The sequence below is a fragment of the Mytilus californianus genome, unplaced genomic scaffold (assembly GCF_021869535.1).
Source record: "Mytilus californianus isolate M0D057914Y unplaced genomic scaffold, xbMytCali1.0.p SCAF_24, whole genome shotgun sequence".
NCBI lineage: Eukaryota > Metazoa > Mollusca > Bivalvia > Mytilida > Mytilidae > Mytilus > Mytilus californianus.
The window spans coordinates 2,936,334-2,964,091 of record NW_026262673.1 but is presented as its reverse complement, the minus strand read 5'-3'; the positions used below and the strand labels follow the sequence as shown (position 1 = coordinate 2,964,091).

The window sequence follows — 27,758 nt, the reverse complement described above, 5'->3', positions numbered from 1 at the left end:
AAATCATTACCATGTCAAATAGATCATAGTTTCAGAACAAGAAAGGGGTTGGAGTCGTCTACCCTCCCCCCCCCCCCCCCCCCAAAAAAAAAAAATCCGTAATCATTGTTATATTATAATGAACTATTTAAATTTTTTCTAGACAATTTATTGCCATGCCAAGAAATCCTCGCTAAAAATTCCGGTCGACCTCCTACGGCACTCATTAGTAGCTAAAGATTTGATTTCATTCAACAAATTAATTTATGACCTTCATGTACGTCTCGCTTAGAACACGGCCATATACCAAATGGCCAATATTAATCATCCATGTAATTTGCTCTATGGGGTGTTTGCAGAATTTCAACGGAGGCAATTTCTTGGCATGTGAATTATGAAAACGATCAATCAAATCATCACCACATATTACTGAGTTTTATAAATCTTATCATCTTTTTCAATTTTGACTACGACAGAGGCGGACATATTAAAACCAAACCGACTATATGACTTCTACTTTTTACGTATTTCCCTCCAGTATGATGTACTTTTATATCGATAACGTATAAAATTATACCCGCAATAAATGTACACCGGGATCATAATCAATATTTTAAATACACCCAAAATTAATTCAGGTTTTAGGTAGTGCATTGCAGGTCTGGTTCCTTGTCCAATATGTGACATTTTTGTGTTTGAAGAATTCAATAGATCCAGTTTAAATCATGACAGACGAAACAAATAGAAAGGTTACTTCTCTCTTTCCCATCCTTATGTATGACACAGTTATGTGTTGTCAGCTACACATGAAGACAAGGGATTTTCTTTGTATACAAACGCGTATGATCCAATATTGCAAAAGCTGTACAAAACATCCCTCTTCACTGACTTTTGAAAAAGGTTCAAAGTCCAAGCCCAAAAATGTTGTCGAGTTTGAATTGTAGAACGATGTTAAAGTTCATCTCAACTTTTTAACCTGACAAAATGGCTATGATTACAATAATTAATTTACTCTCAGTGATGACATAATATGAGGCGGGTGTTACCTGTGAAAGAGGAAGAAGGTAGCAAAACTTATATAGACTATTACATATTATGGGTGCAGGTCGTTTCGTAACTAGTCGATTCGTAACTAGCTAGTTCATTTTGTAACTGAAACGTTTCGTAACCGTATAACAATATTTAATAATATGAGTTGTAGGTTATGGAAATAATGTTAATTAAATATTTCGATTAAAAATAATATACAGACTCATTGATGTATATATCCGAAGGTAAACTAAAAAGGTATCAGGGTGTTAGGTCCCGCTTCATATAAGTAAGCATATTCTCATTCTGGAATAAATATACTCAAAACCAGATGTCATGTAGTACATTGTTAAGGAGATGTGCTTTTGTTTACGGACCAACTGCTGCTTCTGCTGCTCCGGCAAACTAAGACTTTGTTTCCTGTTTATACCAGGTTTTTTTCAGATGAAAAATCAGGCTTTATGCCAGTATAAACATGCAAACAAAGGACAACATAGTGAAGTTAATGTTCTAAAGGAAGACGAAAAAAAGCCAGTCCCCAGCCTGCGTGAAAAGGAGGAATGTTATTCAATAATTGCATGTAATCGTAAGAAAAAAAAGTAGAAAATATTTTTTTTCAGATCATAAGCCATTTTTTTAATCCTCTTCTTAATCACTTTACACCTAATTACTTTTTATCACCTGTGAAATTATTACAATATTATTATTATTAGATTCACAGTTTGATCATTTTTAAGTATAAACATGGATAAATAACAAGAACAAAACTCAAGAAATTTATTTTGGCTTCAATATATAGACAATTTTGAGAGATAAACACTTCCAGAGACAAAACTAATAGAGACACGCTTTACAACCATATACAATTACACGAGGTACGAAACGTCTCAGTTACAAATCAACCTAGTTACGAATCGACCAGGTACGAAACGACCAGGTTACGAAACGACTAGCATTCCTTATTATAGATTACTTTACGATATCCCGTTAACAGCAGATTTATATAAATATTGTTGGGTAGAATCTGTTTTGGAAAATGCACAATTTATGCGCATGACAGATAACCCCACATTGCATAGCTATGCAAGAACATAAACAGCGGCCATATTTTTTTACTGCTTCAAATGACGATGATGCAAAAAGATCCTTTTTGAAATTGTGGAACTGAAAAATTCTAAATAAATTTAATGTACTTACCCATTTAACATGTTTAAGTTTGAAAATCATCCAGACTAGAATTTAAAGAGTTTGTAATTTCATATTTTATTAGAAGGATGAGATTCAATGATGGTGATAATCTCGGTCGTAATCAATGTCTGTTTTTGTTCCTCTGGATTATACATACCAGTACTTTCAATGATGTTTGTATGTGCTCCTGTTTTTGAGTCAACAAGATTTACAGAATGGTCAACTTTCAAATGCTCAAATCCCTCTGAACCTAAACAATCATACGCTTTCCAACAGTCAATTATCGTTGTTCCCGGTTTTAAATTGTCTTTTATTAATTGTACTAATCTACGATTAAATGTTTAATTACAAATAGAAAGTTCATGCTTCACAAATTCTTGGTCTGTTTTGTAAATCCAAAAATACATAATGAATGATATATTTTCAAGAGTTGAATTATGTCCTTGAAACCAGGATCTGTTTCTGATAGAAACTTTTTACTGCATTTTTTATCGCTGCATTTCCAATGAAAAATGTCGTTTGAAAATGAACTTTCTTTCCTCATGTATTCCTTAAATCCAAATGTCCATTGATACACTTTTTATATACCTCTCCAGATAAATCTAGAACAGTCAGGGGTACTACTTGTACAAGTAATTTTTTTTTCCAGAAGAAGTAAATAATAATATACTTATGTAAGTAAATTTTGTTATGTTCATTATTCTCATGAATATTCATTAAATATATATGTGACGTCATTATCAGCCTTAAAGTGAACAATCTCTCCTTAATTTTCTCAAAAAATTTACTTGTATAAGTAATTTGTTTTTACAATCCCTAAAATTCTCTAGTTTTGAGATGTAAAAACATGCCTTTAATGATTTCTATGGTTAGTTCATAATTTTTTATTAGAGTTCAATGTTTTATCTCATTGATTCAACAAAGAAACTAATTGCGCAAAGATCTCAAGTAATTGCGCAAGGCCTTCAAAAATTGCCCCTTGGGGGCTTGTAAATGAGCAGTATTCTGAAGATAACAGACAAATGAGATTTTCATTGTCCATGAAATTACACTTACATGATAAGTTAAGACATCTGCAAAGGACAGACAATTTAAAATTCTATTAGAGCAAAGAAGTCCTGAAAAATTCAATTAAAGAAGCTAGTATGACTTTTTTACTTGTCTAAGGGACATAACTAAGCCAATAAAATACTTTACCTAAACAAGTAAATAAAATACAGTTACATTGTATATATGTATCTTACAAATTTACTTATATAACATGTATAAGTATCTTACAAATTTACTTATATAAGTATATATATATTTACTTCTTCAAATAAATAAAAAATACTTGTACAAGTAGTACCCCTGGCCCTGACTGTAGAATGGATTCAAAAGAAATACACCACTGAATAATTATCTCAATACTCTCATAAATATTTAACAAATCTTTTAACTTGATCGGCATTTCTGTATGTACATTGCAATGTTTGTAAATACAGCTGATTTCACGTTAAGGTTGATAATGACTTCACATATTTAATGAATATTCATGATGTATGGGTCACAGATAATGGAATTTTTCTCACTTGATATACCTACCTGAGTAACGGAACTTTCTTAATTCTAATGTAAAAAAAAAGTTTAAAACAACAGTTTTTTAAACAAAACTTTACCTGGCAGGGGTTAAAAACTCCACTAGCCCGACAGCCGGGACTTAAACATTTACACCTCGGGCAATCAAAATTTGTCATCAATATGCCAGACGAACTAGTAAAAAAAGTTCTTGGTGTTACCAAAATAGAAATAGAAAATCCCTTTCTTACTATTTTAATCTTAACCAATCGGATTCAATGACTTCATTTAGGATTCCAAGAATTTAACCAGATTTTTTACATGTTTTAAAAATAGGACGAATAACTGGGTGGTCCGGTATCATGTAATGATCACAATTCCCGTACTTTCACTATCTCCAAGGGGGGGGGGTTGGATCCGGGGGTTGGAACCCCCTTTTTTTTTACGATCAATGCATTTGAATGGGGACATACAGTTGGAACCCCTCCCTTTATCCTTGGTTGGGAACCCCCCTTTTAAAAATGGCTGGATCCGCCCCTGTGATTTCTCTGTTTTTTGGGGGAATTGTACATTGCTCAAACCGAGACTTTCAATTAACGGTACTGGAGGTATGATGCATTGATTGATATGACCTGTTACTTAGTTAAAATGTTTTAGCCTTTCAGAAATACATAACATACACGGATTTTTGGTGTCCATCTTTGGTCCATGTCATACCATTGTCAAGTCAACATCCGGTATAAGGAAATGTGCTTTTAAAAAGAAAGTACAGTTCTGACAGCGTGATATTGCATTAATAAAGAGTCAAAGGCAGATTTTAGTACACTTATATGTTATGATGCACTGTCAATTCAACAGTTTACGTCAAAACATCAAATTTATTTTAAAAGTCTGAAGTTTAATATCGTTTTTTTATGTCTATCATTGTTATGATGCCAACGCCAACATTTTCCCAATGATTGCCTTTGATACTAAGTCTTACGGGATTGAAATATGAATCAGAAGAAAATGTTCAGCTGACTCAAATATTTGTTTTTAAGCCCGGGCTGGCAGGTCTGTTTTGTTGGGCTATCAGTTCTATCAACAGGACTAGTAAAATCCTGTTACCAATAAGCCCTGGGCTAGTGAGCTGTAACAAAATTTTTTAACCCCTGCCTGGTGAATTCTATTTTGACATTATTTTTTTTATTTTTGGGCAATTTTCGTTTTTACATATTTGGTGGGACCAGTCCTTATATACTAGTATTTACTATAGATAACCATACTGTTTATGGGGTCCATTAAAGTAGTACTCCAAATTGTTTGTAAAAAAATTCCCAGCATTTGTAATTTCTTGAGAAAAAGTATCTGAATTACATGAATTACAGAAACATATCTGATGTTGGTCCTGTATGTTAGGAATTTTATATATGATGTCATTTTCAATTAACAAAGAAATGCTATTTTCATGTAGCTTTTTCTTCTCCTTCTAAAGTATAGTTAAATTAACACATACTAATTTATACCTAAAAACAATGAATATACAAAGTTGGCTTATTACTGATTTTTGTACAGATACAAAAATCTGCCTGATTGATCTGAGGTAAGTTTCTCAAGAGAAGCCATTTTATTTTCTTTAAAATAGTATGTTGAATATGCTCTTGACTCATTTTAGTATGTACAAAGCTGGATAAATTTTCATCTTGAGCAAAATAAGGAGGTAATGATTTTATTAAGATTCTGGATTTCATCTTAACTTGATTTTACTGATCACAATTTAATTCTTCAGTATAGCACTGTGTTGGTTTGATATGTTAGTTTCATGTCACATACCTCATTGGTGAAATAACAGAAAGGCAACAAAATCATCCTTAGCTATGTTGGCTATGCATTAAATTTGTGTGTTCAGAAATAAGTTTTTTGTGAAATGTTTTGTGGACTTCTCTTAATTGCAACCCTGTTGTATTTACTTTAATTTTGTGATTTATTTATTACCCCTTGGTATCCTTGCCAGCAGTGAAAACATGACAAACAAATACCCACTCAACATTCGTTTCCTTTTCCTGTTCTGGTATTTCAAGATATAATTTGGTTGAAATGCACTATAAATTTCCAATTAACATGATTAAGGGGAGCTAACTCCATAATTTGCTATCATTCTAACCAAAAGTTGTCTATTTAAAGATTTCTCGAATTACCAGACACGCAAAAACGAAAGACTAACCAGTTCTAACCCAGGTCGAGGGTAACTTTAAAATAGGATGTTTGTTTCTGTCATGTTTTGAAGTTCTTCTAAATTGCCTGAGTTTTACAAAGTCTGGCACTTAAGGTGCCAAACTGACTTAGGAAATGCTGAAATGATTTTTTTTTGTCTAATTTTCTCATACTCTCTGACAATGTCTGAAAATTGAAAGAAGAAATGACTCAACATGCTGAAGGAAGGAACAAATTTAAAAGAATTGAATTAAATGAAAATATTTTTTTCATAATCATAATCATGATAATACATATGTAGTGAAAATTGGCTATGATGCTGATTATCCATGTAGAAGATTAAAATATTTATAATTTTTGACAATCTATTTTTAATTTCTAGGTTGAATTATCCAAGGATGTTTTAGCTCCTGCTGATGGACCAAGAGAAGAATTGGTAAGACAATAATTGATTATTTCAGGTTTAAGACAAAGCACTCAGTAAATTGATGTTAAGATAATTTATTTAAAGAAACTTTTGTGAGTAAAAAATGAAGATTTAGGGTATAATGAATATTTTTCTACACTCTTGGTAAATGTTATACCCACGCTCATAAGCATGATAAGCTAATAAATGAGTATTAATCAGTCTGCACCAAAACTTTTGAAGCCTATAAAGTTTTCAGATTATACTTGTCCTAAAAAAGTTTACAAGTCAGAATATGGCTGAATCAGCAATGGTGATTTGGAAATTTGAGAACATTTTGAAATTTTAGATGCAAAATCCTGCGATTGAGATTAACCAAAATCTCATGATATTGACCAGTTTCTGTTTGGATTCACTGTCAAAGGATAACTGTAATTTTTCAACCGTGTTTTGTTTACAAAATAAATTTGTCAACATTGATTCCTTGATGAATACTCTTTTATGTGCATTACTTAATAATTTGAATAGATATAATCAAATTCTCAATGAACAGAGAAAGGATGAAATTTTTTTTACTAGTCCAGTCGGGCTAGTGACAAAAGAATTTTACTAGTCCAGTCGGACTAGTGACAAAAGAATTTTACTAGTCCAGACGGGCTAGCTATAGTGACTAAAGAATTTTACTAGTCCGGTCGGGCTAGTGACAAAAGAATTTTACTTGTCCAGTCGGGCTAGTGACAAAATAATTTTACTAGTCCAGTCAGATAGTGACAAAAGAATTTTACTGGTCCAGTCAGCTAGTGACAAAAGAATTTTACTAGTCCAGTCGGGCTAGTGACAAAGGAATTTTACTTGTCCAGTTGGGCTGGTGACAAAGGAATTTCGCTTGTCCATTCAGGCTAGTGACAAAGAAATTTTACTAGTCCAGTCAGCTAGTGACAATGTTATTTTATTTGTCCAGTTGGGGTAGTGACAAAGGAATTTTACTAGTCCAGTTGGGCTAGCAACAAAGGTATTTTACTTGTCCAGTCGGGCTAGTGACAAAGGAATTTTACTAGGCCAGTCGCGCTAGTGACAAAGGAATTTTACTAGCCCAGTCCGGCTAGTGACAGAGGAATTTTACTAGGACAGTCGCGCATGTGACAAAGGAATTTTACTAGGACAGTCGCACATGTGATAAAGTAATATCAATTGTCCATTCGGGCTAGTGACAAAGGAATTTTACTTGTCCAGTCGGGCTAGTGACAAATTAATTTTACTTGTCGCGTCAGGCTAGTGATAAAGGAATTTTATCTCCAGTGGGGCTAGGGAAAAAGGTATTTTAATTGTCCAGTTGGGCTAGTGACAAATGAATTTTGCTAGTCTAGTCAGGCTAGTGATAAAGGAATTTTACTAGTCCAGTCAGCTAGTGACAATGTTATTTTATTTGTCCAGTTGGGGTAGTGACAAAGGAATTTTACTAGTCCAGTTGGGCTAGCAACAAAGGTATTTTACTTGTCCAGTCGGGCTAGTGACAAAGGAATTTTACTAGGCCAGTCGCGCTAGTGACAAAGGAATTTTACTAGCCCAGTCCGGCTAGTGACAGAGGAATTTTACTAGGACAGTCGCGCATGTGACAAAGGAATTTTACTAGGACAGTCGCACATGTGACAAAGTACATGTAATATCAATTGTCCATTCGGGCTAGTGACAAAGGAATTTTACTCGTCCAGTCGGGCTAGTGACAAATTAATTTTACTTGTCGCGTCAGGCTAGTGATAAAGGAATTTTACCTCCAGTGGGGCTAGGGAAAAAGGTATTTTAATTGTTCAGTTGGGCTAGTGACAAATGAATTTTGCTGGTCTAGTCAGGCTAGTGATAAAGGAATTTTACGTCCAGTTGGGCTAGTGACAAAGGAATTTTACTTGTCCAGTAGGGCTAGCTCTATTTTTGGGCATTGGGTTAGTGGCTAACATTGCAGACTGTAAGACTATTACATTGGTAGGCAGCCCTTAGGTTTGTAATTGAAATCTGGACATTCTCTCTGAAAATACACTTTTCTCTGTAGATATAAAATTGCTAATCCAATATAAACATGAAATTGTTTTATACTTTTTTTATATAGATATCAACAGCAATAAAGTTTTTACAGAATCCCAAAGTTCAGCAAAGTCCTGTGTCACAAAGGAAAGCTTTCTTAGAGAGAAAAGGTATGATTAAAAGGGAGAATTTCTTAGAGAGAAAAGGTATGATTAAAAGGGAGAATTTCTTAGAGAGAAAAGGTATGATTAAAAGGGAGAATTTCTTAGATAGAAAAGGTATGATTAAAAGGGAGAATTTCTTAGAGAGAAAAGGTATGATTAAAAGGGAGAATTTCTTAGAGAGCAAAAGGTGTGTTTAAAAGGGAGAATTTCTTAGAGAGCAAAAGGTGTGTTTAAAAGGGAGAATTTCTTAGAGAGGAAAAGTATGATTAAAAGGGAGAATTTCTTAGAGAGGAAAGGTATGATTAAAAGGGAGAATTTCTTAGAGAGGAAAGGTATGATTAAAAGGGAGAATTTCTTAGAAAGGAAAGGTATGATTAAAAGGGAGAATTTCTTAGAGAGGAAAGGTATGATTAAAAGGGAAAATTTCTTAGAGAGGAAAGGTATGATTAAAAGGGAGAATTTCTTAGAGAGGAAAGGTATGATTAAAAGGGAGAATTTCTTAGAGAGGAAAGGTATGATTAAAAGGGAGAATTTCTTAGAGAGAAAAGGTATGATTAAACGGGAGAATTTCTTAGAGAGAAAAGGTATGATTAAAAGGGAGAATTTCTTAGAGAGAAAAGGTATGATTAAAAGGGAGAATTTCTTAGAGAGCAAAAGGTGTGTTTAAAAGGGAGAATTTCTTAGAGAGCAAAAGGTGTGATTAAAAGGGAGAATTTCTTAGAGAGGAAAAGTATGATTAAAAGGGAAAATTTCTTAGAGAGGAAAGGTATGATTAAAAGGGAGAATTTCTTAGAGAGGAAAGGTATGATTAAAAGGGAGAATTTCTTAGAGAGAAAAGGTATGATTAAAAGGGAGAATTTCTTAGAAAGGAAAGGTATGATTAAAAGGGAGAATTTCTTAGAGAGGAAAGGTATGATTAAAAGGGAAAATTTCTTAGAGAGGAAAGGTATGATTAAAAGGGAGAATTTCTTAGAGAGGAAAGGTATGATTAAAAGGGAGAATTTCTTAGAGAGGAAAGGTAAGATTAAAAGGGAGAATTTCTTAGAGAGGAAAGGTAAGATTAAAAGGAAGAATTTCTTAGAGAGGAAAGGTAAGACTAAAAGGTAAAATTTCTTAGAGAGGAAAGGTAAGATTAAAAGGGAGAATTTCTTAGAGAGGAATGGTAAGATTAAACGGGAGAATTTCTTACAGAGGAAAGGTATGTTTAAAAGGTAAAATTCTTAGAGAGGAAAGGTATGATTAAAAGGGAGAATTTCTTAGAGAGGAAAGGTAAGATTAAAAGGAAGAATTTCTTAGAGAGGAAAGGTAAGATTAAAGGGGGGAATTTCTTAGAGAGAAAAGGTATGATTAAAAGGGAGAATTTCTTAGAGAGGAAAGGTATGATTAAAAGGGAGAATTTCTTAGAGAGAAAAGTATGATTAAAAGGGAGAATTTCTTAGAGAGGAAAGGTATGATTAAAAGGGTGAATTTCTTAGAGAGGAATGGTAAGATTAAAAGGGAGAATTTCTTAGAGAGGAAAGGTAAGATTAAAAGGGAGAATTTCTACAAACAAGATCTGACTAATAATAATTTTCCCAAATTCAAATTGATCATTTGTGTCATTGACATGATTGAAAGAGAGAGTCGAAAGATACTAAACGAATAATCAAAATCATATGTCAAAAATGAACTGACAATGCCATGGCAAGAAACAAAAAACTGACCAAAAGACAAACAACAGTATACAAAACACAACATAGAAAAGTAAAGTCTGAGCAACACGAACTCCACAAAAAAACAGAGGTGATATGTAATTGAAATAAGGAGATGTGGTATGAGACAACTATCTACCTGGGACCACAGGAGTTGATGTTAATATAAAGATAAGGAGATGTGATATGATTGCCAATGATACAACTATCCACCAAGCAATTATAGGCAACAGTATGGCCTTAAACAATGAAAAAAACTCATACCGTATAGTCGGCTATAAAAGGCCCTGACATGAAAAATATGAAACAATTGAATTGAGAAAAATAACAGTCTAATTAATAACAAAATAATTTATAAAAAAATAAATATGACAGACCTGAACCTGACCTCATAAAATGGATAGTATACATGGTATACAATGACTTGTTTATTTTGCCTGTTGTGTTGTGAGCATGTCAGAAAATTTGTTTGTATATAAATCAACTCAGATTCTGTATTAATGAATTATCATATACTTGGCTTCAGCACTGTAAGTTGATAATACATGTACTGAAGAAACATTATTTGTTGAAATGCAGGTCGTGTGCAGTACAATTATAGTGATTGCACCATGTTAGCAATGTTCAGATTTCCTAGACCGTGATTGCTACCTTGAATCTTCATATTACTCTCGAGGTATTGAATCTTTCCATAAAACTAAACAGAACAGCTAAATTATTCTGGATTCATCTTTGTTTTATGATGTTGTAACCTTAATTTTATTGTTATTACATTACCAGTAGTTTTGAATGTGAAATTTATAGATAATCTGTCATGTTTGTCAACAGATAATTTATTCTTTCTATGTCAATCTTTCAGGCCTTACCAAAGAAGAGATAGAGTTAGCAATAGAGCGATCTGGCGTACCTTCAGATAAACCTACCCAAGTTTACCCACCACAGCCTCCTGGAATACAGGCCCCAATACCTGGAGCAGTGGTGCCCTACCAACAGTCAGGTAAATAGAATTAGCAATAGAGCGATCTGGCATACCTTCAGAAAAACCTACCCAAGTATACCCACCACAGCCTCCTGGAATACAGGCGCCAATACCTCGAGCAGAGGTGCCCTACCAACAGTCAGGTAAATAGAATTAGCTATAGAGAGATCTGCCGTACCTTCAGATTAACCTACCCAGGAATAGCCACCACAGCCTCCTGGAATACAGACACCAATACCTGGAGCACTGGTGCCCTACCAACAGTCAGGTAAATAGAATTAGCTATAGAGAGATCTGGCGTACCTTCAGGTAAACCTACCCAAGTATACCCACCATAGCCTCCTGGAATACAGGCACCAATACCTGGAGCAGTGGTGCCCTACCAACAGTCAGGTAAATAGAATTAGCATTAGAGATCTGGTGTACCTTCAGAAAAGCCTACCCAAGTATACCCACCACAGCCTCCTGGAATACAGGCTCTGATACCTGGAGCAGTGGTGCCCTACCAACAGTCAGGTAAATAGAATTAGCTATAGAGAGATCTGGCGTACCTTCAGATAAACCTACCCAGATATACCCAATATAGCCTCAGGGAATACTGGGCCAATATACTAAGATACAAGATGTTTTACATACGATAGCTTCAATAGGAGGCTTATCTTATGCTGTCTACAGATTTATATATATATTTATTTTCAGTGCCCCCTGTTGGTACATAAGTAAAGATACAAGATGTTTTACACACAATAGCTTTAATAGGAGGCTTATCTCATGCTGCCTACAGATTTATATATATATTTATTTTCAGTGCCCCCTGTTCGAACATAGGTAAAGATACAAGATGTTTTACACATGATAGCTTTAATAGGGAGCTTGTCTTAGGCCAACTTAAATCAATTAGTAGATTTTCATCCAGATTTTTTATAATAATGGGGCAGGTGGGAGGATTTAATTTTTTAATTTTTATTTCCTTGGAAACCCCTTTGTAATGTGTTCATATGCAAGGGTAATAATAAGCTTATATCATGTACAGTCAAGGGTGTAACTTGAATAAGTTATTAGAGAAAAATAACATACATGTGTTATTACAGATACTTTCTCTTAATCTGTAGTAACATATGTTTGTTATCAGTTAAATGTACCATAAACAATTTTATTTTCAGTGGGCACTTGGGAATTCTTGAAACTTGCGCAGTAACTTAATACACAACCTTGAAAACTAATTTTCCAATTCAATTAATACATTTTTGATCAACCATGGTAAATCAATGAGACAAGGCTTTTAAGTGATAACTTAGCTGTAATAACAAGGCTTAGTTATTACAGGCATTTAACTTATTACACTAGACACTTGGGAATGACTAGGAAGCTTGCGCAGAACCTCATTACATGCTCTTATCATTATTTATTACAATAAATTAAAATACATTGTGATATATGTAGGAGAAAAGGCTTTGAAGAGATGTAGAGAAGCTGTAATAACACCCTTTAGTTACTACAGGCATATTTTTTTCTGTAATAACATGGGTGTGTTATGTATGATTGGCCAACTATGGGCTGTTATATCTTTCTAAAGTTAAATATACATAAAGGCAATTATAATATCAATAGAACTAGTACACAATTTAACAAAATAAAGGATGTATAATGGCCCTTTGAAACATGTAACATACATATGTTATCACAGATTTTTGATTTTTTAGCCCTCAATAACAAATGTATGTTATTTTTCTCTAATAACTTATTTAAGTTAGACCCTTGACTGATGTATATATAAAGAATTTTACATATTTTTTTCAAATTCTTAAATAAATATTTCAAATTGGCAGCCACTTTTCTACATGTAATTGCTGTTTTAGAAACCTATTTTCAATAAATAGCAAAACCATGGAGAAATGCTCTCTCTTAGACTACCTACATCAAATTTATTTTGCTTTCTAAGCTATGGTTTGTAATGCCCATAAAATGAAGCATATGCATTGGTAAGCAACACAAGTATGAGTACAGAGTGAAATGAAAACTCAAACTGTGTTGAAAATACTAGGGTTGATAAAAGAAGAAGTAGTTTAATGGCTCTTTTCAGGGGCTGGGGTCAGAGGGTGTTTGATGTTTGTCAACAGCCTTGGGGTAGATCAAAGGCTTGATATAATACATTGTGTACATTGGCGGTTTTTATTTTTTTATACTCAATATATATACGATCATGATCTAACAAGTTCGTGCTTGTGTCAATTTCTTTATTCCAGTCATGTTTTTTGTACCAATATGATCCACTATTCTTGCTCTTTGGATATCATTCACAGTCCAAATTTCCTGACACAGACACAGAGTCATTCATGTCATTGTATACATAAAAAAATCAACTGTTTTCTAATCAGTGAAATTTGATACGTGTTCTTGGACACCGCTTATTACTCATAACCCGAATATTTTATGCCCTTCCCATAATCAATCTCTATTCTTGGAAGATACTGTTGTCATCATAGAGCTGCAGAATATGTTGATTTAATTTTTTTTGTTAACTTACTCTGAAGAAATACGAACCTGAACCAGAATTTGCATCAAGAAGGTTTGAATGAAATGAAATTATTGGCGGTTACCAGTAACAAACATGAACAAATTCAGTAAATCGTAAATTTAAAAAAATTTAAAAAATCGGGGTGGGACGATTTCAGAGCGCCGGACAGGGGTGAAAATCTATTTTAATTGGCCTTATCCTGTTTACAGATTTATACATATATTTATTATCAGTGCCCCCTGTTGGTACATTAGTAAAGATATGAGATGTTTTACACACAATAGCTTTATAGGTGGGTTTTCATATCCTGCCTACAGATTTATTATGTATATATTTTCAGCGCCCCCTGTTGGTACATTAGTAAAGATACGAGATGTTTTACACACGATAGCTTTAATAGGAGGCTTATCTTATGCTGCCTTTAAATTTTTCAAGGTAAGCTAAAAATCTGTTGTTAGACATGTTAGAGATGTCTCTGAGCAGAGTGTAAAGCAATGTTCTTGTTTCCCCCAGAATGGAGTAGTGCAGCTCCCCTCTAACCTTTCTGTGCTCTCCTCTGCCCTTTGCATCATTATTTTCTATTAAAAGAAAAATATTCTTGAACAATAAGAAATGTTTTGATATTCTTGTTATAGCATTGCCTCATATAGATCTATGAATTTAAAGGGGCATTAGCTGGAAATTTATGTCCACAGAATTTATTCAAACTCTTAAATTAGATTTAATATATACGAAAATGTAATTCAGAACTACAAAAATTTCATTGAAAACAATACAAAATATTTGAAATACTATAAAGTATCAAGATTTTGTATGTATTCCTGACTAGACGCTAAGTAACTATTGAAAACTCTTGATGCTGCATGTGACCTTGTTATAATTATAAACAGACCGGTAAACAATAAATACAAATAATAAATCCTAGGTAAGCACCAGTAACAGTATGATGTTGATTTTCTTAGTTCTGTCTGGGAACAGTATATCTAAGGGGAGGGAACAGTATATCTAAGGGGAGGGAACAGTATATCTAAGGGGAGGGAACAGTATATCTAAGGGGAAATGAATCTTATCATGCTTATAGTCTTTTCAGTATAAAATTGATAAAATCTCGAACTTTACGAGACTTCGCGAGATTTATGGATTTTGGAAGCGTCTGATTGAAAAACTATCTGAACTGCTCAATAAATTAACCACATAATTCCAAACATTCAACAAATACAATGAATTGATAAGTTTTATCGTAAAGTAGATATATTTTGTCATATATAACATATGTATAATGATCAATATCAGTGTGATTTATTTGATGTGAAGTGTTTCATAATGGTTTGGGAAATTCAGAGTTACTGGGAATGCCATCAGCGCCATTTTTTTTATTACCCCGTTTGCATTCTGTACCCTTCTGTGATGAAATGAATGCAGCTATGACAAATTTGAAGTGACAGATTACAAGTTCAATACACTGGCATCACTTATTACTTAGTTTGAATGACATTTTATTGTTATTATCAGAAATTATTAAGATAATAGCGAGTACGTATTTTACACGTCTATTTCTGTATTGTGTCATTTATTAACTATGACCAGACGATAAAATTGGCTATGATTAGGACGTGTCAAGTCCCATCAATATATATCTTCCTGGTTCTCTTTGATCTCATTTCATGAATAAAAAAATATAGATTGAATGTAAATTTACTCAAACCCAGTATAACTGCCTTCCTTGTTTTCACTTTTTTTCAGCTGCCATTTGTTTTTATCACAGTCCATGCTGGGCTCATGATCAACACATTTCCAACAATGGTGAAATTATAGGTGGCATGAATAAGGATTCAAATGAGGCTGAGTTGTTGACTTGCAAAAAGTTTGTAATCTTTTATGTATTTGTAGGAATATTTATTGCCATGGATTTTAGGTAAACCAAAGACAGAAGATAGATTAGATAAAATTGAGAATATGGTGATAGAGCTTCAGAAAAACATTGTAGAGACTTTGTCAAAGATACAACTGACCTTGACCTCCATGCAGGAAACAATGTCAACTAATCAGGAGAAAGTACAGGCTATATCACATGAAGTCTACTCCCAAAGGGTAAATTAAACCTAAAAATATTTTGAACAATTATATTATGTATTGAACTGAGAGAGAAATGGAGAAAGCATTACCATGGTGTAGACTTACAACTGCATATTCTGTAGAATTGTACTTTTATGAAACATCATATTAGTTTTTGGAATATTTCTTCCACTTGCAAAATATTTTTAAAAATTTCATAACAAAAAATATACAATGTAAACCTACGTTTTGTTCTTATCACTGATTTAAAGTTGTTATCTTTCTACTTACAGTTCACTACAATTTTTTTTTCCTATAGCTCACCATTCCAAAGGAATTGTGAGCTTTTGCCATCACTTGGCGTCCGTCATCGTCTGTCGTCGTCTGTCTGGTGTAAACTATTTCAAACATCTTCTTCTCTGAAACTACTGAACCAATTCCAACCAAACTTAAGCTGGATGATTTTAAGGGTATCTAGAATAAAGTTTGTGTTTTATTTTCTGTTTCGTAAAAAAACATGGCCGCCATGGCTAAAAATAGAACGTAGGAGTAAAATGCAATTTTTGGCTTAAATCTCAAAAACAAAAGCATTTAGAGCTAATCTGATGGAGGTAAAAATGTTTATTAGGCCAAGCTCTGTCAGCCCTGAAATTTTCAGATGAATCTAGCAACCCATTGTTGGATTGCTGCCACTTAATTGGTAATTTTAAGGAAATTTTGCAGATTTTGGTTATTATCTTGAATATTATTAATGATAAAGATAAACTGTAAACAGCAAAAATGTTCAGCAAAGTAAGATCTACAAATAAGTTCCGATGACCAAAATTGTCAATTGTCCCCTTAAGGAGTTATTGCCCTTTAAAATCAATTTTTCACAATTTGTTCATTTAGTTTGCTTACTTTAAAAAATCTTCTCCTTTGATCATGTTGATACTGCTGAATCAATTTCAGCCAAACTTGGGCTGAATGAGTTTCAGAGTATCTGGTATAAATTTTGTATTTTATTTTCTTGTACGTCAAAAAACATAGCCACTATGGCTAAAATGAAACATAGAGGTAAAATGCATTTCTTTGATTTTGAAAAAAATATGACAGATACAAAAAACATTTTAATAAAGGAAGTTTTAAGCCATTCATTAATATATATTGAAAAGAAAAAATAATCATTGATGAAAGATTTAAGCAAAAAATTACAGGTGAGCGATTCAGGCTCTTGAGAGCCTCTTGTTGATTTTGAGTTGAGATCATGAAAAAATAAAGAAAATGTTGATAAAATTGATGAACACTATAAATTTATTTATTAAACAGATTATCATTGCAGGCTTCATGAATCCAAATTCTTTTGCCATATCTTGACAGGTTAACAAATGACATAAAAAAGGACACAAAATAAATCTCCTTATAAGAGTAGATGTTATTACTCTATCACAGAAATTTCCACAATTTGCAAAAACGTACGTGAAATACACAAAGATCACAAATTACAAATGTTGAATAATGAACACTTACGTTGTTTTTTATTAGTAAACAAATTAATTTAGTATCAACATCTCACTGAAAATTGTTGTTTGGGAAGGTATCTGTTTCATCAGCTCCATTGTTATTTAAGGAATGACTGTAATATTTTTTTCTGTCTATGAAGAAATAACATAAAAATGTGGTGCACATTTTTGAGGTTATTTCAAATAGACGGAAATAAATATTACAGTCATCCCTTATAATTTAATTCTAAATTCCTTTTTTGAGGAGTAAATCATGAAAAAACGTTGATGACATTACGGTCACATGACAAAATTATGTCAATAAACTCATAGACAAATACTTTCAGCCGATCAGAAGACGTCTTACATCAAAAATTAAATTATACTTTATTAAAAGTTATTAATGTAAAAATTTGGTTAATTTGAATGTCCTGATATTTCAGTCTTCAACAGCAATGAGTAATATTAACGAGTCACAGTTTGCCACAGAAATGAAGTCGGAGCTACAAACAGTAAAAGGATTATTATTAAACAGGTAAGAGAGACTTAAGCCATTAGACACAACCAACAGAACAATCATTAACCACAGGTGAATTAAAATAGACAAACAATTATCAAAAAGAAGAAAATGACTGAGGCAAACAACAGTCCACAGAAAACTAAACATTGAGTAACGAAAACCACCCCAAATCAGGTGTCAACTCAGGTGCTCTGGAAGGGTCAGCAGAGCTGCTCTGGATTGGTCAGCTCAGGTGCTCTGGAAGGGTCAGTAGAGCTGCTCTGGATAGGTCAGCTCAGGTGCTCTGGAAGGGTCAGTAGAGCTGCTCTGGATTGGTCAGCTCAGGTGCTCTGGAAGGGTCAGCAGAGCTGCTCTGGATTGGTCAGCTCAGGTGCTCTGGAAGGGTCAGCAGAGCTGCTCTGGATAAGTCAGCTCAGGTGCTCTGGAAGGGTCAGCAGATCCTGTATTTACATGTTGTTTACTCCTGATTTAATACATTGATGTATCACACAATAGGGGATTGGTTAATTGACTTAATTTATTTAATATAAATTCTTCTGTAAAGATTTTTTTTACTCCCATATTGTAGAAATAATTTTAAAATAAGGAGATAAGGTATGATTCAGTTCATATATTAGTTATATTCAGTCACAATGTAGTAGTTGATAAATAACAGAAAATACAATACCGTGATATATTCAATGAAGGCTAACTGTCCATATCCTATGTTAACAGGTTTAGATTTAGAAATATGAGGGCTATTGTCAGTTTTGTTGGAGACAAAAACAATAAGATTAACTAATGCCAAGCACTGATGTAAAACCAAAGACTTAAAATAGGGTTTTTACAAATGTTTGCACCTGTCCTAAGTCAGGAATCTGATGTACAGTAGTTGTCGTCTGTTTATGTAGTTCATACGTGTTTCGCATTTCTCGTTTTTATATAGATTAGACCGTTGGTTTTCCCGTTTGAACGGTTTTACACTAGTAATTTTTGGGGCCCTTTATAGCTTGCTGTTCAGTGTGAGCCAATGCTCCGTGTTGAAGGCGGTACCTTGACCTATAATGGTTTACCTTTATAAATTGTTACTTGGATGGAGAGTTGTCTCATTGGCACTCATACCACATCTTCCTATATCTTTTTATGACTTCTCTGCTAATTAGCACACAGCATTTAGTAATAAGTGCAAAGACTTATTAGCTTGAAGTCAGAATAAGGTTGGGTAGGGTCCCTTCTTATAGAAGTTATTGGCCATGAAGATTTATTACACCATTTTTGAATTTAGGGCAAAATTGTTATAGTTAATAGAGAGAAATTAAAAGCAGAAAAAGTTATCAGCAAAAAAGGATGAACAAAAAACAGATCTTAGTCATGAATTATAATTGAAAATGTGCCTTGATCCTTAATCTTGCATTGGATAAAGGACTTGACAGATATGTTTATATTTTTAACAGACGACAATTCCCACCAACACCATCATCATCATCACTGCCAGCATGGCAACTCAGTCAGACTGCCACTCCTACGAACAAATCCAACATGGTCAAACCTAGTGGTGATGCAACACCAGTGTCAGAACCTAGCGGTGATGTTGCAATAGTGTCAGAACCTAGCGGTGATGCCATAGTGTCAGAGGAAGCATACTTAAATCAGAATAAAAATGATAGAACAGATGCTGAAAATAATGAAGAAGTAAGTTCTTTAATAAACATATTTTTAAAAAAAAAAGGATAATAGAATTTACCAAATATAGCAGCAGTGCTTCCAAAACGATCGTATTGTAGGGACTTGACTTTTAAATTATATTTTTCACTTGTTGTGCTGAGCCTGAAATGTTCATAGTACGTGGGTTTGCCATTTTAACATAATTCAGAGAAAAAAAATGAAGTTTATGCAATCTTTTGACCTGACCTTTTGCCTTAAACAACCACACATTTCCAGTCATAAAAGTTACATGATGAATAATTACTATCAAAACAAACCCTACTTTAATATCCTCTAATTACAATCAACAGTCAGGGGCATTACTTAAACAAGTAACTTTCAAAATTACCTATACAAGTTATGTTGAAAACGAGACTATTTTGAATGTTACTTATATAAATAACTTTTGTAAATATTATTTTTTATACTAGCTTTAAGGATGTTCGCCACTCTGTTTCAAAATAACTAGCTTTTTCAAAGACTGTTTTAAATTGATAGTATATAAATAACGGAACTAGAAAAGTTAAAAAAAATTAAGGGTCTGTGTGCTTGGTATCCAGAAATAAGCTATTGAAAATTTGGTGGGAAATGATTCTCTCTAGATTTTTTATACATTTAACATTGGCACCTTTTTTCTTCCAAAATCTATGAAAAAATAACAAGGATTTTATAAGATTTTCAAATATGGCTTTTTAAACTATATGAAATAAAATTATGAAAAGAAAAGTAGGGGTTAGCAGTCAGAGATATAACTCTATAGGGTTATTACAGAAAATAACTTGCGTGTGTTATTACAGATACTTTCATGAGTTGTCTACTCTTTATTCCTTAAACTTTCTAAATCTGCAATAACATATGTTTGTTATTTGTAAAATTAGTCAAAAATAGTTTAATTTATAATGGGCTCTAGGGAACTCTTGCGACTTTGCGCAGAAACTAAATGCATAGCCTTGATAATTAATTTTTTAATTGAATTAATACATTTTTGATTAACCATGGTAAATCAATGAGACAAGGCTTTTAAGGGATAAACTTAGCTGTAATAACAAGGCTTAGTTATTAAAGGAATGCAACTTATTATATGAGACACTTGGGAATTACTGGGAAGCTTGCGCAGAACCTCATTACATGCTCTGGTCATTATTTCTTACAATAAATCAAAATACATTGTAATTAAGCATGATGTATGTCTGAGAAAATGCTTTGGAATGATATAGAGAAGCTGTGATAACACCCTTTAGTTATTACAGGCATATTTTTTCTGTAATAACATATAGGTGTACTATGCAAAATTGGCAAACTATGAACTGTTATATCTTTCTATAGTTAAGTATACATAAAGACAATAGTAATATCAATAGAACTTGCATGCATTTTAACTAAACTAGTGATGTATATTGTCCCTTTGAAACATGTAACATACATATGTTATCACAGTTCTTTGATTTTTTAGTCCACAATAACAAATGTATGTTATTTTTCTGTAATAACCCTATAGAGTTATATCCCTGACTGGTTAGTGGGCAAAATTTTTAATGGCACTACAGGGATAAAACCAGAGGAATCCGAATATCTGGCAAAAATTCAGGAACAGGAGAAGCGAACATCCTTTACAAATTTTCACGATGTCTTTACATTTCATATGGATGCTTCTGGGTCAAAGATTGGTCTCTTGGGACTATTAAAATATCATTTTCCTTGAAAATCTTAAAGATAGACAGATATAAATATATGGAAACTTGTGATTTATTTAAGACTGAAAGATATTTATAATTTGTAACCCAAAACAATTAAATATGTTTCTTAAATAATTGTTATTACTAATTTTTTCAAAGATGTATAAAATAACTTATACAAGTAATGTTTTTGTCATTATTTTCAAAGTAACCTTCTATCTCTACACTCCTCTCAAATTTATTAAATTCTTAATTCTATGTAATAAAAACAAAATTTAGTCCATGCTTCTATTGAAATTTAAAATAACTCTATTAAGTAATTTAATAATTTTCAAAAACAAAAATTACCTAATAATAGTATACAAGTTACTAAAAAAAATAACTTGTTTAAATAACATCGCTAACTAATCAAGGTTAATTAGTTGTCTGACAGCTAAAATTTCCTGTTCAGGCAATTGCAAAAAGGTAAACTATTTTTTGCCCGACATTGATCGGTCTATTTAAAGTTATTTTCATAAATTTCAACGGTTTGTGTCTAATTTATTTAGTCAAAAAGATTAGATTATCAGAAATTCCTATATAGATATGATTTGACAAAAAATTAAAAAAGGTAGTTATAAATCGTCAGAACCAGGTTGTTTGAACTAGTACATGTCTGGGCATGTGCACAGGTGTGAGATTTAATTATGCATCTGAATTCTTCAAAAATGCTGAAATTATCATCGATACCTTCATCCAACTTTCATTTTGACTATCGTGCTTTGTAAATGTACAAGGATTTTTACTTAACCGTCTCTGGTCCCTGTTGTCCAGTCAACATCAGGTATAGGGAAAATGTAATTTTAAAAAAGGAAAGTACAGTGTTTGACAGTGTAATATTGCACAAATAAAGAGTCTAAGGCAGATATTAGTACGCTGATGTTGCACACTTTGAATGATGCACTGTCAATTTAACAGTTTACGTCAGAACATCGAATTTCTGTCAAAAGTCCAGTTTAAGGATGTTCGCTCTTCTGTTTCAAATTATAACAAGCTGTTTAAATGACAGTTATAAATGAATAAAATTGAGAATGGAAATGGGGAATGGGTCAAAGAGACAACAACCCGACCATAGAGCAGACAACGGCCGAAGGCCACCAATGGGTCTTCAATGCAGCGAGAAACTCCTGCATTTATAGTATAGAACTAAAAAAGGCAGAAAAAATAAAAGGTCTGTGTGCTTGTTTTTGAGATGTAATCAATTGAATAATTAGTGGGAAATGATTTTCTCTAAATTTTTCATATATTTAACACTGGTACCATTTTTCTTTCAAAAACTATGAAAAAATAACAATGATTTTATAAGATTTACTAAAATGGCTTTTTAAACTATATGTAATAAAATTATTAAAAGAAAAGTAGGGGTTAGTGGGCATAATCTGTCTTTACACTACATAGATAAATATAGAGGATTCGGAATGTCTGACAAAAAGTTATAAACTAGAGTAGCGAACATCTTTAATATTGTTTTTATGTCAATCATTGTTTATATGATGTCAAACTAATTACCATGATTGCCTTTTGTTACTTAGTCTTAACATACTTAAGGGATTGAAATCGGGATAAGACAAAAAATGTTCTGCTGGCTGAAATATTTTTTGGAAGTCCTGTATAGCAGATATTTCCATAGACCACACAAACAACAGACTCCTCTGAGAAAACAGATGTAAGACAACTAGTCTTGGTATGTGGGCATAGATACCTTGTCTAAAAAACAAATTGCTAAATGGGAAACAATTTAGTCATATAGTCAAGTGTCAATATATTATCTAATGCGTCTTATAGTGTTCTTTTATTTGTCTTTGTAAGTTATTACCTTTACTGTTTAGTCTATTTTTGGTAATATCCCTTTGACGTGCCTCGGTACTTTTACATCCCGTTATTGTGTTATTGTGCTATGGTAAATTTTTTGTATTCTTGACTTTCTTTTTCACTTATGTGCTTTGTCTATATGCCTTTTTGTTTTTCTTTGTTGACATATGTGTTTGTTTTTATAGTGATTAAGATTAAACATGTTAAAACACAATGTTGACTGCTGTTCTCCTATTTTTGACATTTTTACCAATTATGTCTGTCTGTTTTGTTTACACATTGTTGTCAATATAATGAAATTTTATGAGACTGTCATACAAGTGAGAGACTTAGCTAGCTATAAAACTAGGTTTAATCCACCATTTTCTACATAAGAATAGTTATCAAAGGTACCAGGATTATAATTTAATATGCCAGACGCACGTTTCGTCTACTTAAGACTCATCAGTGACGCTCAGATCAAAATAGTTATAAAGCCAAACAAGTACAAAGTTGAAGAGCATTGAGGACCCAAAATTCCAAAAAGTTGTGCACATACCAAGTCAGGAATATGACAGTTGTTATCCATTTGTTTGATGTGTTTGAGCTTTTGATTTTGCCATTTGATTAGGGACTTTTTTGTTTTTTTTTACTTTTTGCAGCCGCCCAAACATTTTTTGAAAAGTTTACTGGTTTTCATAAGTTAAATAACAATTACCTTAAATCCATTGTAAGTAGTTCAGAGGTTAAAGTCTGACTTGTTTAAAACCTATTTGATGTTCTAATCATTCCATAAGGTTACTCTCATATTGATGTATATTTCCTTTTATGCATATATTCAGAATTCATTTGCATATAAAACTTACATTTTCTATTTCAGGTAAAAGTCAATTTCAGCTTCGAAGAAACTACAAATGTTGACATGTCAGATGTTTCTCAACCAATCAAAACAGAAGCTAGTGATATTCTGAACCAATCAGAGGACAATTTACAAATGAAATCAAAGGGAGAAAATGATAATGAAGAAGAGGTTGATTAAAACAGATTTACTAAAAAAGAATGGACAGTTTAAAAAAGAGAAAATTTATGCAAACAGAGAAATTACTATATATTGGATTTTTGTTATTTTTTCCCTTCAGCGAACAGATCACTACTAAGGTGGAAAAAGATAGATTTCTCTGATCATTTAAAAACATTTTTAAATATTTCATTGGACGTTTCTCATCTTCCCATGCATTCAACATTCTTGTTAATCATGTCTGTTTATTACAGAAGGTTGTATTGCTTTTCCAACAATTCATTAATCCTATCACAAGTGGAGTTTAATGGATAGGCCTCTTCAATTAACTAGTTTATGTTTCCATTGCCTGCATAAAACCTTTCAATGTTTAAATATTATTAGATGAGCTGCATCGAATAGAAATCGACCTTATGCAAGTACACATATGAATGTACATGTATAAGACTTTGATTGATTTTGGAACATTCAAATACGAAAAAAAAGATGAATTTTGGTCTGTTTTGTAGGCTTCTTATATCAACTCAATTTTCAATTATGTACAGACTTTGCATAGAGATTTTTTCAACCGAAATATGTTAACAAATTTATGGATATTCATTTGCATAATGTCGATTTCTATCTGATACAGCTCAGATGAAGGTAGAATTTTCACTGCACTTAGGCTTTTTTACTAGTATTTTTCCATTTTTTCCATCCTAACAAGAACCCTGAATGTATAACCACAAACAACTGACATAGATTCATTTGTTGTTAAGAAATAAATAGAAATACGCTGGACTGTAATACTGTGTATTGCACTAACTTTATATCTGAATAATGGTCTGCAGTGGTTGTCATTTGTTGTTAAGAAATAGATAGAAATACGCTGGACTGTAATACTGTGTATTGCATTAACTTTATAATTGATTAATGGTCTGCAGTGGTTGTCATTTGTTGTAAAGAAATAGATAGAAATATGCTGGACTGTAATACTGTGTATTGCATTAACTTTATAATTGATTAATGCTCTGCAGTGGTTGTCATGTGTTGATGTAGTTCATAAGTGTTTCTCGTTTCTCGTTTTTTATATAGATTAGACCGTTGGTTTTCCTGTTTGAATGGTTTAACACTAGTAATTTTTGGGGCCCCTTATAGCTTGCTGTTTGGTGTGAGCTAAGGCTCTGTGTTGAAGGCCGTACTTTGACCTATAATGGTTTACTTTTACAAATTGTGACTTGGATGGAGAGTTGTCTCATTGGCACTCATACCACATCTTATTATATCGATATGCAGATTAAAAATAGTTTTCACCTGTATGTAAAAGTTTTCTACCATTTGAAAAGATGTGTTCATTTGATAATGTATTGTAATTTATTGACATGGAGATTCTACTTGGTTTCTAGAAAGAGGTAGTATCATTCCACACAAAGTTATACATAGAATTAAAGAATCTAATTTACAATGAGCAGAGATGTCAAATTGCACTTTGGACTTTTTGTCAACAGGATCAAGCAAATCATAAAACCTGACTTGCAAAAAAGTTTAATGAACAGATTTCCTCCTGCCAAGACAGTCCAATTATTTTTTTTGTGAATATGAATCGTAGAGAATTGTTAAAAGGTTAATACGATATAGGTATCTAAACTATATATTGTAATTTGAATGATGCAAGTGTTTATGTATTAAGCAGAATTATATGTAGAAAGAAAACTTATTTGCAGCTTATTGAGTAATTTAATAAGGAATATTGATGCATTTTAAAATAAATGTTTATATTTGAAGTGATTTTTTTTTATACATTTTGTATATTTTGGCTTTCAAGAAGAGTTTGATCGTACCAAATAAATTAAAAAAGGAGATGTGGTATGATTGTGACAAGACCAGTATCCAATAATACCAATTGACTAACATGTGATCAATGACAAGTCCCTGTACAACTTCATACAGTACAAACTTTTACAGAAGTGACAAATTTTTACAGTTGTTTTATGTAATGACCTTTTCTTCAATTCAATTATTTGTACCTGTAAATGTGTCAGAACGATTATTCAGCAATAACTTAACACATAACATGGATGATGATTTTTGACAAGGAGTAATTATCCTTTGACCTCTCTCTCATTATGGTTACATGTAATAGTTGTTATTTATACAAACACTTCTGTTTTAATTACTGATTCTTAACATAAATGATTTCATTTCTTGACATTTTTAAATTTTGATTACAGGTAATTTTAATTGCTTTTACAGGAAAAATACATACTTCATTTGTTTATAGTTACATGGCATTCACATAAATTACATTACTGAAACTACCAATGTGATTGTTGCTGTCTAGTAACATTAATTTTATTTTCTTTAAAGATGTTCGCTACTCTGTTTCAAAATAACTAGCTTTTTAAATTGCTGTTATAGATTGAAAGTATATGAATAAAGGAACTAAAAAAGGAGAAAAAAATGAAGTGTCCGTGTGCTTGTTTTCGAGATATAAGCCATTGAAAATTTGGCGGGAAATGATTCTCTCTTGACTTTTCATACATTCAACATTGGTACCTTTTTTCATTCAAAAACTTTGAAAAAATTGTAAGGATTTTATAAGATTTTCAAAGATGGCATTTTAAACTATATGTAATCAAATAATGGGAAAAAAGTAGGAGTTAGTGGGCAAACAATTCTTAATGGCACTACATGGATAAAACCAGAGAATTCCGAATATCTGACAAAAATTCAAAAACAAGAGGAGCGATCATCCTTGAGTATAGTTTGATGACTTTCTTTTATAAACTTCTCAATTTTACATCCATGAAAAGATTGGCCTAAAATCCACTAGTGTTTGACATGACACACCATCTTTTGACTTTCCTTTCAAATGTCTCATCCCCAGTCTCTCCATATAGTTAACTTTGATTATTTCTAAATTGATTGAGATCCCCACCCCATAACCATATGTTTTTATATTCCTTGTTATAAGACAGGATTTTTTCGTTGCAAGTTTGGATCCCCCAGGGGTCATCCCCACCCCCTTCATATAGTGAAATTTGATTATTTTTACATTTGTTGAGATCCCGACCCAATAACCATGTGGTTTCATATTCCCGATGATAAGAAGGGTTTATTTCAGTGCAAGCTTGTATCCCTGGGGTCACCCCCCATCCCCTTCATATAGTGAATTATGATTATTTCTAAAAAAAAGGTTGAGATCCCCACCCCTAAACCAATTGTCGACTTTTGATTTCTCAGCAGTAACATACCTTCTCCTCTGTCATATGGATTTACATATCGCAGTTGATATGTTACGCTTTTGCATGTTCACACTGCGTTAACAAGTGTGTGCTCCTTGCATAAAAACAGGAGCCAATGTGTAACCTAAGAAAGGCCAGAGGCTTACAAAGTAAAAACAAATAATAAAGATACTTTAACTTACATACATCCAATATAATTATGATAATGATGATAGTGTTCTTAGGTTGCAAATTTTCTACGAATCTTTGATTTGGTACACTAAACAAATAGAAAAAATACCAAGAGGGCAAACAAAAAATCAATAAAAAATGACAACAATATGTCTAAATTAAAAACCATGAAAAGACAAACCACAATAGCAAAACCTAGAGCAAGAGCACCACTTAGATAAACGCAGATGCTTGGAAGCATAAGCAATTGTAATACTTGATATAATGGCCACGATGTGTATAGAATAGTCATATACAATGAAATTTATTTGTGATAACGTATGTGTTTAGTAGGGTTTTTATATCAACTCAATGTTCAAACAGTTAATAACTTACAG

The 27,758-nt window shown here is 32.5% G+C and overlaps 1 protein-coding gene and 1 long non-coding RNA gene across 11 annotated transcripts; one reads left to right on the top strand and one right to left on the bottom strand.

Annotated features, from left to right (window-relative positions):
* Positions 1 to 634: 634 nt before the first annotated feature.
* On the top strand, positions 635 to 25,749 carry LOC127732425 (peroxisomal membrane protein PEX14-like). Of its 10 annotated transcripts, XM_052241454.1 has the most exons (11): positions 635 to 728; positions 6,329 to 6,382; positions 8,457 to 8,541; positions 8,976 to 9,047; positions 9,302 to 9,373; positions 11,086 to 11,223; positions 14,064 to 14,158; positions 15,614 to 15,814; positions 17,703 to 17,794; positions 19,213 to 19,450; positions 23,849 to 25,749. In XM_052241454.1, the coding sequence occupies exons 1-11, from the start codon at positions 705 to 707 to the stop codon at positions 24,005 to 24,007; spliced, it is 1,230 nt and encodes a 409-aa protein (XP_052097414.1). In that variant the 5' UTR covers positions 635 to 704; the 3' UTR covers positions 24,008 to 25,749. The 10 variants fall into 10 exon arrangements, with proteins under 10 accessions (XP_052097414.1, XP_052097417.1, XP_052097415.1 ...); XM_052241457.1 differs by lacking the exon at positions 8,976 to 9,047; XM_052241455.1 differs by lacking the exon at positions 9,302 to 9,373 and having other exon boundaries at positions 8,976 to 9,083.
* On the bottom strand, positions 11,084 to 11,620 carry LOC127732427 (uncharacterized). Its single transcript, XR_007996253.1, has 3 exons — positions 11,569 to 11,620; positions 11,271 to 11,318; positions 11,084 to 11,145 (listed from the first exon to the last, which is right to left on the bottom strand). It is a non-coding gene; the product is annotated as an uncharacterized LOC127732427 (long non-coding RNA).
* Positions 25,750 to 27,758: the final 2,009 nt, after the last annotated feature.

Coding starts and splice junctions, on each gene's coding strand:
- LOC127732425 (XM_052241454.1), top strand. CDS start 705: ATGACAGACGAAACAAATAGAAAG. Junction 729..6,328: donor CAGACGAAACAAATAGAAAG/GTTACTTCTCTC, acceptor TTTAATTTCTAG/GTTGAATTATCCAAGGATGT. Junction 15,815..17,702: donor ATGAAGTCTACTCCCAAAGG/GTAAATTAAACC, acceptor CTGATATTTCAG/TCTTCAACAGCAATGAGTAA.